Source organism: Abramis brama (genome assembly GCF_963993115.1).
Source record: "Abramis brama genome assembly, chromosome: 18".
Classification (NCBI taxonomy): domain Eukaryota; kingdom Metazoa; phylum Chordata; class Actinopteri; order Cypriniformes; family Leuciscidae; genus Abramis; species Abramis brama.
The window spans coordinates 23,508,549-23,520,959 of record NC_139980.1 but is presented as its reverse complement, the minus strand read 5'-3'; the positions used below and the strand labels follow the sequence as shown (position 1 = coordinate 23,520,959).

Here is a 12,411-nt window from a genome sequence, read left to right as displayed (position 1 = left end):
AAATAAATGAGGCCCACGATTAATCAGATGCAAATAGAAATATAAAACCAGTCCTAATTGAAAGAAAACAAGTTGACAAAAAGATTGAATCCAAAATTGGGTGATAATATTGTATAACGAGTGATTTATAAGCAATTTTTTGTAGGCCGGTCATTTTTGACCGGGAAGACCACAAGTGTGACAATGTGCCATTTTGTACAAAATAAAAGTTTTTCAAAACAAATTTCCTGGTGAAAAATTAAAGTAGACTAGTGTGATAAACAGTGCCAATTTTCTTCAGATTTTATTTTAATATTTCCAAAATTATTCAAAAATAATGTTTTTTTAACTCAAAAAATTAGATGCCTACTGTCAAATAAATGAGGCCTACGATTATTCAGATGCAAATAGAAATATGAAACCAGTCCTAATTGAAAGAAAACAAGTTGACAAAAATATTGAATCCAAAATTGGGTGATAATATTGCGTAATGAGTGATTTATAAGCAATTTTTTGTAGGCCGGTCATTTTTGACCGGGAAGACCACAAGTGTGACAATGTGCCATTTTGTACAAAATAAAAGTATTCCAAAACAAAATTCCTGGTGAAAAATTAAAGTAGACTTGTGTGATAAACAGTGTCAATTTTCTTCAGATTTTATTTAATATTTCCAAAATTATTCAAAAATAATGTTCTTTTTACTCAAAAAATGAGATCCCTACTGTCAAATAAATGAGGCCTACGATAAATTAGATGCAAATAGAAATATAAAACCAGTCCCAATTGAAAGAGAACAAGTTGACAAAAAGATTGAATCCAATATTGGGTGAAAATATAGTATAATGAGAGATTTATAAGCTATTTTTTATAGTTCGGTCATTTTTGACCGGGAAGATCCCGGGGGTTTTAGGGTTCTGAACACCACACAAGGGTTAATCAATGCTTTTTGATGTTGATTTTATGTATGGACTAGCTGTTCCTCTTAGTGTTGGAAGACAAGTGTGCAGATACTGGAAATATTGGAAAGTGTAGCAGAAAAGGTCAGTCGAAGGGTGAAAATCATGATTGGACCTTATAGCACAGCAGACATAACTGCATGAGTGCCGACTGTGAGCTTTTGTAAGAGCAAAATGCTTTGAAAAGAAGTCTGGAAACAGGAGTAGTAAGAAAGTAGTAGTATAAAGCAGGCTGTGTTGAGGTTGGTATTTCTCTTGGAGGTCCATTTTTTTTTGAGCCAGTCGTAAATACCAGGTGACCAATTACACTGAAGCCAATGGAATACTATGTCTTCACAATGCAGATTAGTGGAAGAATATAGTTACAGCATCGATAAGCAGCAGCATCAACTTAAAGGATTAGTTCACTTCAAAATAAAAATTTCCTGATAATTTACTCACCCCCACGTCATATTCATGTCTTTAGTATTTGTGGTTAATAAGCATATAAACGTTTTTGTTTTATATATATATAAAATGACTGATGGTTTCGCTAGATAAGACCCTTATTCCTCTGCTGGGATTGTGTAAAGCCCTTTGAAGCTGCATTGAAACTGCAATTTGGACCTTCAAACCGTTGATAACAGTTGAAGTCCACTATATGGAGAAAAATCCTGGAATGTTTTCCTCAAAAACCTTAATTTCTTTTCGAATGAAAAAAAAAAATAATTGATGAATATCTTGGATGACATAACAACATTGAAATGTTTAGACGCTCCCGTGTTTGTCACTTAAAACATTTTAAAAGTGAATTCTACCCAGTGAAAACTAGTAAACTACTTATGGGTAATAGAAAAAAAAGCTTGTGTTGTTGAGTTTGTGAGCATTTCAGAGTTGAGTTAACTTAAAAAGTGAACTCCACTAATTCGCTCCAGTTAAAGGCAACTTAAAAAAAATACATGTAATGATTACAGGTAGTCTTTTGAAATCAAGCACCTCTTGTCAAGGCAACTAAAGAACTATTAGCATTTAGCAAATTTTCATCTCCATGTTTGATTTTCAAAGCTAACTACATGATATTAACATTATTTACAATGAGTCTTTAAATGCGAAATTAGACCCTGGACTTCAGATAATTAATAAAAATAAAAAAAAAACATAAAAAATGCCCTCATCATTGTACATTATTGTAATATTATGATAAAAATGCTTTCAAAAGTTGAAAACAACACATGAAAAGTCTTTCCTTCCGAAATGGTTGTTTGGAGAGTTTAATCTGGGCCCACTGTTCAGAGGATGATGTCGGGGTTCTGTTTTGGACACTCTTCATACAAAGCATGTTGTGACTTCTCAGCCGTAGCGCTGGAAGGCAAATGAGGGCATGATCAACCACATTTCATGTGTATGAGCTTTAACTGTGATCTGCTCTGAATAAAATATGTTCTAAATAAAATATTGTGGTTTTCTTGAGGTGCTTAAATAGCTTCGTTGTTTTGATCTGTGGTTTGTTTTATCCAGCCTTCCTTTTTTTCTTTTTTTTTTTAAGGAAGGGAAAAAACCCTTCCAAATCCAGGCAGAGAAAACCATTTTTAAAATGTCCCTGCTGAAGGGGCTGGCAACATTTACAGAGTCCCTACTGTAAGTGTCAACAACTAACCACCACATTTATGTCAAAATAAACTACTCAAAACCACAAGACACTAATCAAAAGTCTCCCAAAAGGTGTTTGACCCTCAATAAAACACTGTAAACTGCAGGAATTCACATTTATGAAATCTCCAAGAATAAATGAAAACTAGGCCCAGGTGGATTCTGCTGATGGTTTCAGCACTTCTGTGTGAATTTCGGGGAGAGTCTGCAGAATGGATTAGGCCTGACGATTAGTCAACATTATCAACAGTAACCACATTTCAACCAAAGGTCAAAATGTTTATCAGTATAGCTGAGGGAAATGCTTATGACTTAACATGACTTTAGCCCTTAAATTGTATTTCGATACTTCAAATGTCACAAAAAAGAAAAAAGAGTTTGGAAATACAGTTTGTTGAAAAAAATAAATTGAATAAATAACTAGAAAAATGCATTTCCGGGGGAACTGCAAAGTGTGCTTGCTCGGGTGCGGTTCACTAACGTTAGCAGGTAGTGGATAAGGGTGCGTTGAAGTTTGCTTGATCTGAGAATTTCAACAATAGTACTTTTTTCAAGATTGTGCAAAAAGATGAAAAGTTATGTGCATTAAGAGACATGTCTGCAATGTAGACTAGTGCCAATGGCTTGTTTATGTGGCTTGGTTGTTGGTTTTGAAATAATTGGTTATGAATATACAGCAGAGAGTGGGAGTGTTTTGGGTGATGAAATAGTATTGAAAAGAAGTTGACAGTCTTCATTTACTGTATCCAATAAGCCAATACAAAACTCACCCAGCTGTTCTGTGGTTGAGTGTTCCCTTTGATTAGGAACAAATTTACTATCTCAAATTAAGGTCTACCGTAATTAGCGATGCTTTGATTGCTGCTGTCAAGATGGTTGTCATCACCTACACAGAAATGCTGATTTTTATAGCCTACCGTCAGTCCTCATATTGTAATTAAATTAAAAACGCTATCAGTTTCACTATTAGCTTACTCTGGCGATGCAATCGCAACAACATGGATAACGCTGTTTGGCCTTGCCTAACTTTATATGACATATGCGCCATTACACATCCCGCTGCCATTTCAGGGCTTGAATTTCGGTGCGGGAATGTGGGGATTGCACATAATTTAAACCATTTCCGCAAGGTTAGCTTTTATAGTGCGAGAAATTCCCGCACAAATATATTTGCTTAATCTCAGAACAAATGATTAAAAAATAAATTCACAGATGCGAGAAAAAAGATGTCAAACTGTCTTTTATTTTCTTTTTATTTTTTATAATTCTTTTTTTATTTTATTTGTATTTCCTCAATCAGCGCTGGACCGGCATTTTCTGTCTTCCGCTGAGCCCTGGCCGTAGACAGATCATGTTTCACGCTGTCAATGCAGTGGTCTGCGTTGCGCTGATCTTATTCACAATATGGAGTGTAGGTGCAGCATTCTAACATTGAGTCATAATGAGCTGTTTGTGAAGAAATTATCCGCTTCCAAATTATGTCATTTTAATCACGAAATTGAAGCATTAAAAAACAATTTGCTCTTTATGGTGTGCGAGTGATAGAGCGCGGCAGCAACGAACCAACTGATCAGCTTGCAGCGTAACAACATTGAATGCTTGGCCGAACAGCTGATCATAGCTGTACAGGGCGCCTTATTATTTTTCATCTCCATAAATATATCTAGTAGTAAAGCTAATGCAAGGGCTATAAATCAATTAATCTTTTGCTGATACTTCCTTGTCATCATGGAGAGCGCAGTTCATGGTTGCATAACTTGCATAGCAACGACAGACGCCACGGGAGAGCAAGCGCGAAAGGAGAGAGTGGCGCGCCCGCGCTTTCCACTTGTTTTTACACATCTAAGGTGCGTTCCATTCGACAGGGTCCATATGCAGTGTTCACTGCTCCCCTACTCCCTGAGCACGGTATATCAGTTGAAGTGGACTTCACTGACAATAACCGCTCATTTGAAACGCCCTGCAAACATCATCAAAGAAAGTCAACGACGGGGTCGCGCAGATTATGATATAACATAAATATATATAGGACTACATTCATATTTAAATTTTTATTATTATATTATATATTTACAATTATATTGCACTATTTTACAACTACCTAAAATAAAATCACTTTACTTCACAAACTAGCTAAGCTGGCTGCATTCACTGAGGTAAATTATAATCATCAAAAGTAGTATATGTAATATTCACAACAATAACCATTAAAATACTGTCATTTGTATAACAATGGCGAAATGTATGAATACCTACACACATATGTAAACTCCTCCATCGTTAGTTATGACCGTTCTGACTGGTGGTGACGTGGTGCGCGAAATGACAGTTGGGTGACCATCGCTCTCCACTTCCTGTGAAGTGATGTATCGATGTTCCCTTATTCCCTATGCCGTGCGCAGTGCCCTTCGAACTGAACATGTTCGCTCCCTTCGGATTAGAATCTAACTTAAGATGGCGGAAAACCTTGTGAAGTCCACTTCGCAGTCCACTTACGGTCAAATGGAACGCACCTCTAGAGCGACGTTGTTGATTGTTTGAGCATGTGACTGCGCATTTCTCCTTGTTTTCTATTGTTATGCGCAGCATATTTCCCGTGCGCACAAACACAGCCACAGACAATGAATTGTTTGTTCGGTTAGCGAAGAAGAGCATGATGTATTTTGTATAAAGTTTTTTTTTTTTTTTTTGTTATTAACTGCTTTGAGAACTGGAAATGCACAATTCATGCATACAAATCTGTATATATTAATAAATGAAGATGATTAAATTAGACCAATGCAAAAAACGAAATTCATGCCTGCATTTATTAAGACAAACCTAGTAAAAACGAATGCAGTATATACACTGACTTGGCAGCTCTGTGAAATGTAATACAACAGTGCCACCTACTGTCTAAATGCATTAACATTAAAAGTGTGAGGTGAAACTCTTGCATAGACATAGGTAAATGGGTTTGTCTATTAGTCTGAAATAAACTTTTTAAAAAAAAAAAATCAGATCTTGTGCTTCCTCACATTGGAGTCCCGAGTTAATGTACAAAGTTTGGTTTCAATACGTGACAGAGTTCCTGAGATATGGACGACTTCCTGTTTGGCGACTACGCCGCTGATTTCGTTTGGCTGTGACGGGCAAACGCTTCCGAAAATCCAAAATCCTTCTAGTAACTTTTGTGAGGCTTGGTCCAAGGATCATGGACGTCTAGTTTCGTGAAGTTCGGACCAAATTTGTGACCTGTGAAACTTTAGTTTCGCTTTCTGTTCAATCCACTATGGCGGACAAACGACATGGACTCGTGATGTCATCTTTGCGAGCAACTTACACCGGTACTGACCATACGTTTTAAAGTTGGAACGGTGTCTCTGTCTCAAAGGGCCTAGGTGCAGGAGCTGGCCAAAATTTTTCTCCCGGGAATAATAATAATAAGAAGAAGAAAACTTAAGAAGAACAATAAGTGTGCTGCTTTCAGCAAGCACACTTAATAATAAGAAAACTTAAGAAGAACAATAAGTGTGCTTGCTTAATTAATGTGGTGTCACAAAATTTAACATGTCCTCATCCATAGTGTTGCTTCTATTAAAGGGCTGTTTTCAAAATTGCTGCTATATGCAGTTTTTGAAAATGTTTTACTTTTCATGTGTTACAAAAGAATAAGATGTCCAATTGTGTCCAAGACCCATGGACTTGGCATCGTCTTCAGATATTTCCTTTATTTATTTGCTTATACTGTATATATACAGTGCTGGTCAGAATTATTTGCCCCCTTGGTAAATATGATCAAAGATGGCTGTAAAAAATACATCTGCATTGTTAATCCTTTTGATATTTTATAATGAAAAAAAAAAAAAATAGATCTAAAATTAATCTAACCTTTTACTGAAGTAAAAGAATTGAAAGTGGGGTGAAAATCACATTATGTGCTTTTTAAAATTTGCTGCCAAAAAGCTCTTTTTTTTTTCTTTTTTTTTAATCTGACCATAGAATGTTTGAAAAGTAACTGACACTACTGGAACTTCAAACGGGATGGGTTCTATGGTCAGATGAAAAAAATAATAATAAAAAAATAGCTTTTTGGTAGCAAACACTTAATATGGGTTTGGTTCATACAGGGACAAAAAAGTACCCCATGTGTAAAATGAAATACTCTGCTGTATCTTTAATGCTGTGGGCCTAATTTTCTGCCAGAGGTCCTGGACATCTTGTCCAGATACATGGCATCATGGATTCCATAATGTGATTTTCCCCCTACTTTCAATTATTTACTTCAATAAAAGGTTAGATTTTTGCATTTTATATATATATATATATAAACAATGCAAATTTATTTTTTACAGCCATCTTTGATCATATTTACCAAGAGGGCACATAATTCTGACCAGCACTGTATATAAGTAAATTATATATTATTATTACAATAATTTTTGTTTGTTTGTTGTGAAATTAGCAATCAGTAAGCTGGCCAGTTTCAATTGCCTCATTACTCTCTCCTTTATAAAAAGTTTTGGGGACATATGGGGTGTGAAAGATACAGAAAGATACAGAATTTGCCAAAATTCTTTATGGAAATTGCTTACAGGCAGATTTCTCTTCTCCATATTGGATGGAAATGACAGCAAACATTTTTATACTCTGTTGATAACAGAACATAATAATTAATAATTATAACATAATAATAATAATTGATAACATTTGGTGGATGATGGTTATTGTGGAATATAAAAAAAAAATTGTTGATGTCTCATCTCACAAATAGTCATTTAATCTCACCTAATGCAATGATGCTGACACAGTATTCATTTAAAGAATAGTATGTTTGAATTCACAGTATAAAACTGTAGGTGAAAAGAATTTGAGTGTCACCATTATGTTCCGTTCATAGACTTTCAGTCGTTTTCATTCCTCACTTGTTTCCCTGTCTGTTTCCCGCCACTAATCTGTTACCATGGACACTGATCACTTCCTCACAGCTGCCTGTCCTTTGTGTTAATCATCACTATGTATTTAAGTTCCTGCCTGTATTCTGTTTATTGTCTGGTATTGTTTGTTTGTGTCTCACACGCTGTCTCACCCGCTGTCTCACCTGTTCACGTGTATCCTGTGTTTCTATTATTAAAGAAAGTGTTTGAAGAACTATTAAAGAACTACTTTCATCTCCGTCTTCCTTGCTACGAGCCGTGACATTGAGTGAAGATTCTGAAGTACACATACGATGGATACTTTGCTATCCCATGGGGCTACAAGAATTGTGAAAGGAAGTGACAAACAATCTTGTCATGTGGGATACTTGAAAGATGGAACTGGTGTTCAATGGTAGCACAATGTAGAGGTTGAATTTAAAAGAACAACATCCAAAAACATGAATAGAATTAGCTGTCATGAAAACCTGGAGCTATCCAGTTAACATTAAAATAAATGACACAATGTTTACCTTGCTCAAAAATGAAAATGACATGTTGTTCCTACTTCCAAACAGAGATGCCCGGCAGAATGACAGCCTCAGTTACTTATTTTTTTTCATTGTATCTTTTTTCTCTATAAAAAAGTGAATAAAAGAGCCTAAAATTTCCTTTTGTGATCCACGGAGGAGGGGAAGTCACACAGAATGAACTAATTTTCATGTGCTTTAATTAATTCAGTTAATTACTTAATACGAATTATGTTACATACAAATTGTTTGTAAATAAACATTATAGCTTTTAGCCTATAATGTGGTGAATTCATGCAAAAGTTGCCAAAATATTTGATTAATCATTATGATAATCATTAAATAAATAAACACCCTTTGTCTACTTAATTTCTCAAATGAACAAAGCTTTTATACAGCTTATATTTTAAACCACGGAGCCCAGCACATGACATGCAGGGAAAAAAATTACCACATTTTACTAATCCGTTCCATCGTTTTAAGTAAATCATGCGCAAAATATAAAAATTTGTTCACTCGTTTTACTAAATCATGGCCATGTTGTGATAATTCGTTCCCTTCTTTTAGTCAAATCAAAATGAGGTATAACAAATTAGTACAACGTGGCCACGATTTACTAAAACGAGGGAATAAATTAGTAAATAGGAGACACGACTTACTAAAACGAGAGAATGACACAATTTACTAACACGGTATATATTTTTGTCCGCATGTCATGTGCGGGGCTTAATCTAACGAATGTTGGAAATTACTCATAGAACTACAATCTAATGAATGAAAACATTAACATATTTGATATATTATAGCTCATGGCTCTGCAGTGTCTCACCTGACCCTGGGGCACTCCACATCCTCTATAGTGTCTGGCAGGGGATTATGGGCTGTCTCAGGCAGAAACATAGTGAGGGCAGCACCTATGAGCGGGCACAGGCCGAATACCACCATGGGGGCGTGATGGCTGATGTTTCTCAAGAGGTAGATGATGGGTGCAATCACTCCACCTGCCCTTGCACACGTCGAACCCATACCTATGCCGTTTTGTCTGAGAAAAAGAAAGACATGTTTCTGTATATCACATCTCAACTGCAAAACTGTATCCTCACCAGTTGGAAAATGTTGTGAGATGCAACACTAACTGCCAATCACAACATATTTGACTATACAGTTATTTTTAGCATGAGTTCAGTTAAACAAACTTGAGAGTGGTGGTGCAGTAGTTAAGGATAAGTACTACTAACCAAACCAAAGTAGAGGCAACTAATGAACTGAGAGTCACTGTGTTTTTTATTGCGATGGAAAGTCTGATTCTTTTCTGTGAACTTTCAGACAGTTAATTTCAGTCATTTACATAATTACACAACGATGTCACATACATGCAATTCTATTATTAAAGCAACCAATAATGACGTGAAACGCGGATGTGTTACATGTCTAAAGCATATATAATGAATAAACTAGTCTTAATCAACTCACCTTTTTACATAAACTATGAGAAACCATTAAAAAAACCCAATAGGTTACTGTTTGTAACACCGGTTGTCTGAAACATCGAGTGGAGAGATCTACCTATAGGGGAAGGGCATCCGTACCTCACCTCTGCAGAAGCATCCAATTGCACCAATTCGGGCTTGACAGACAGGAGCGCATGCTCAATGCCAGGTATGGGACCAGGTATGAAAAGCTGGTCGCTTCTCCTGAAAGAGCTGGTTTGTTTAAGTAAACCCGCAAGGCACATACAGGACACAAAGCGTTCAATCTCTGATCCTCCGGAAAAGGGGAAAGGAGGTGGGTGAAAGGCGGAAAGCTCAATCACTTCGCATGTGAACACTGGGAAGCATTTTGGCATAAAGGCCGGGTTGGGCCTGAGAATAACCTTATCTCTGCTGAGAGAGAATTAAGAGCATGAGGAATAAACAGAGTAAAATCAAATCACTGACACATTTGGCTGAAGCCAAGACCAGGAACAGAGCTGTCTTGAAAGACAGAAGCTTAAGGGAAATATTTCCCAGGGGCTCAAAAGGCTCTAGAGACAAAGCCTCCAGCACCAGGGAGAGGTCCCACTCTGGAACTGCTCTTCTAGTGACTGGAAGCGAACGGCGAGCGCCCTTCATAAATCTATGAATAAGGTGGTGTTGCCCCACTGTAGTGCCGTCAAACCCAACATGACATGCTGCGATAGCTGCTAAATAGACCCTAATAGTACAGAAAGATTTTCCACCATCCATAAGGTCTTGCAGAAAACACAAAATATCAAAAACTGAGAAATTATATGATACCAGCCGGCACCCTTCACACCCATCCTCAAATCCAGTGTGTTTAAGTTTGACCTCTCATGGGCCAGGCCCAGAGGGCAAGCCTGTCTGGATGAGGGTGGTAAATTTCCCTGTTCTCTTGGGACAAGAGGTTTGAGCGTACTGAGAGGGGCCATGGCTGGGCACACCACAGAGAGATAATCTCTGCAAGCCATGGTGCTTTGGTCAAAATCAGAGTCAGGCTCTGTTCTCTCACCCTGGCTAGAGTCGGTGTAATTAGACAAAGGGGACGAAATGTGTAGCACGTCGGGCCACTGATGGGCCAGTGTGTCCACGCCGAGGGGGGGCATCCTCGTCCCATAGCGAGAAGAACATAGGACAATGGGCGTTTTCACGAGAGGCGAAGAGATAGATGGTAGCCTGGCTGAATCTCTCCCACAGCAGACTCACTATCTGAGGATGGAGGAGCCAGTCTCCATAGAGTGGGTTCACCCTCGACAAGAGGCCTGCGCCCCTGTTCAGTATCCCCGGGACATGGGTCGCCCGTAATGACAGAAAGTGCCGCCTGCTCCATATTACAGCTTGTGAGCTAGAGCATGATGGTTGGAGGAGCACATCTCACCTTGGCGGTTAATATGTGCTACAGCTGTGGTATTGACACAGCATACCAGCACTTCCCCGCAAGCTGGGCAGAAAATGATTCAGAGCCTTCCACACAGTGAGGAGCTCCAAATTATTTATATGGACTGAGTGAAGTGTGCTTGGTCACACATTCACTGTTCTGACTTCCTGGGTGGCTCTCCACCCAGTTAAGGACGTGTCTGTTGTTTCCACTTTCCGCAACATGATCGCCCAGAGGGGGGTCCCATGCACGTAAAATTCTGCATTCCTCCAGTGGTGCAGCATCACTGTGACAGAGTGACAGAGCAGCACAGATTGCTTAAAGGGCTAAGATGGAGAGATAAAACCTAATTCATGAACGCACTCATTCTCAAAAGGCCGAAAGGTAGGACCTGGACAGCTGAAGCCATAAGGCCCTGTAACCTGAGACATGTGCTAAATTGTACCCTCACTCCTTCTTTGAATTGTGAGAGGCAATTCATTAAGGAGACAATGCGCTCTCGCGAGAGACATGTGTGCATTGTAATTGAATTCAGCTCCAAACCCAGATATATAACATTCCGAGAGAAATCGCTTTGGTAACACTTTATTTTGATAGTCCGTTTGTTGAGACTTTACTAGTTATTAGTAGCTATTCAGTAGCTTGTCAACAGTGCATCAGTTGACATTCAACAACACTGTTTCAACAGACAAGTAACATACATTCAACTGACTGCCTATAGACTATAAGGTACAATTCAAGTGTTAATCTACAGATTTTACAAAAAAATGCCTGTTGACTGTCAATGTTATTTTGCAACAGGTTATTAACCAATTGTCGACTAACTTTCAATTGTCAACTAACTTTCTGTAGATTGAGTACCAACAACTCAAGATCAATCTGTCAGTTAAAAGTCAACAATCATGTCAGCATATGAAGTATATGATACTGTATATCCTACTCAAGGGGTCTCATGTGCATCAAATTAATGATTATTTTAGCTGATTTAAAACTGTTTTTAAAAAATTGTTAACCATTTGTAGATAATCTATTGATAGTCAACTAATTAAAGTGAAAAACAGTTTATATCAGTAGAAAGTCTATAACCTATCAACAGATTGAAAACACTTTTTTTGTACGTTTGGATAGATGCTGAAACGTATGATACAGACATGTCTGCAACGTAGAATTATTACGAATTCACAGCTACAAAACGTTTACGAATCATAAAGATATCTGTATCATTTCCCTTATACTGTTTTATAGATAAATGTAAGTTCCCTTAACCCTACTCCCAAACCTAAATATAAATTACTCATTTTATACAGAATATAAAAAGAATAAAACACTTTATGGACAGAGATGTGTAGGGAAATGCCAGTTTTATTAATAGCATTAAAATATATTTTGAGCCACTAACATTAATCCTACTCCTGCCCCTAAACCTACCCATAACCATTTCTTAAAACTATGCAGGCTACAATTATGAAAAAACAACAACAGATGTGTAATCATATAATTTATTGCGAAAATGTAAATCGGTACCAAAAGTCGCTCAAATGACGATGT

At 37.4% G+C, this 12,411-nt stretch overlaps 1 protein-coding gene across 1 annotated transcript in view; it reads right to left on the bottom strand.

Moving 5' to 3' along the window:
* Window positions 1-535: 535 nt before the first annotated feature.
* LOC311068587 (organic cation transporter protein) overlaps window positions 536-12,411 on the bottom strand; it is a gene marked incomplete at its 5' end in the record, with an annotated part of 85,087 nt that continues 73,211 nt past the window's right edge. Inside the window, 2 exons of the mRNA XM_084091122.1 lie at window positions 536-2,276; window positions 8,819-9,031. Coding sequence (XP_083947248.1) covers window positions 2,204-2,276; window positions 8,819-9,031 — 286 coding nt within the window. The 3' untranslated portion in view covers window positions 536-2,203. The remainder of the gene's footprint in view (window positions 2,277-8,818; window positions 9,032-12,411) is intronic.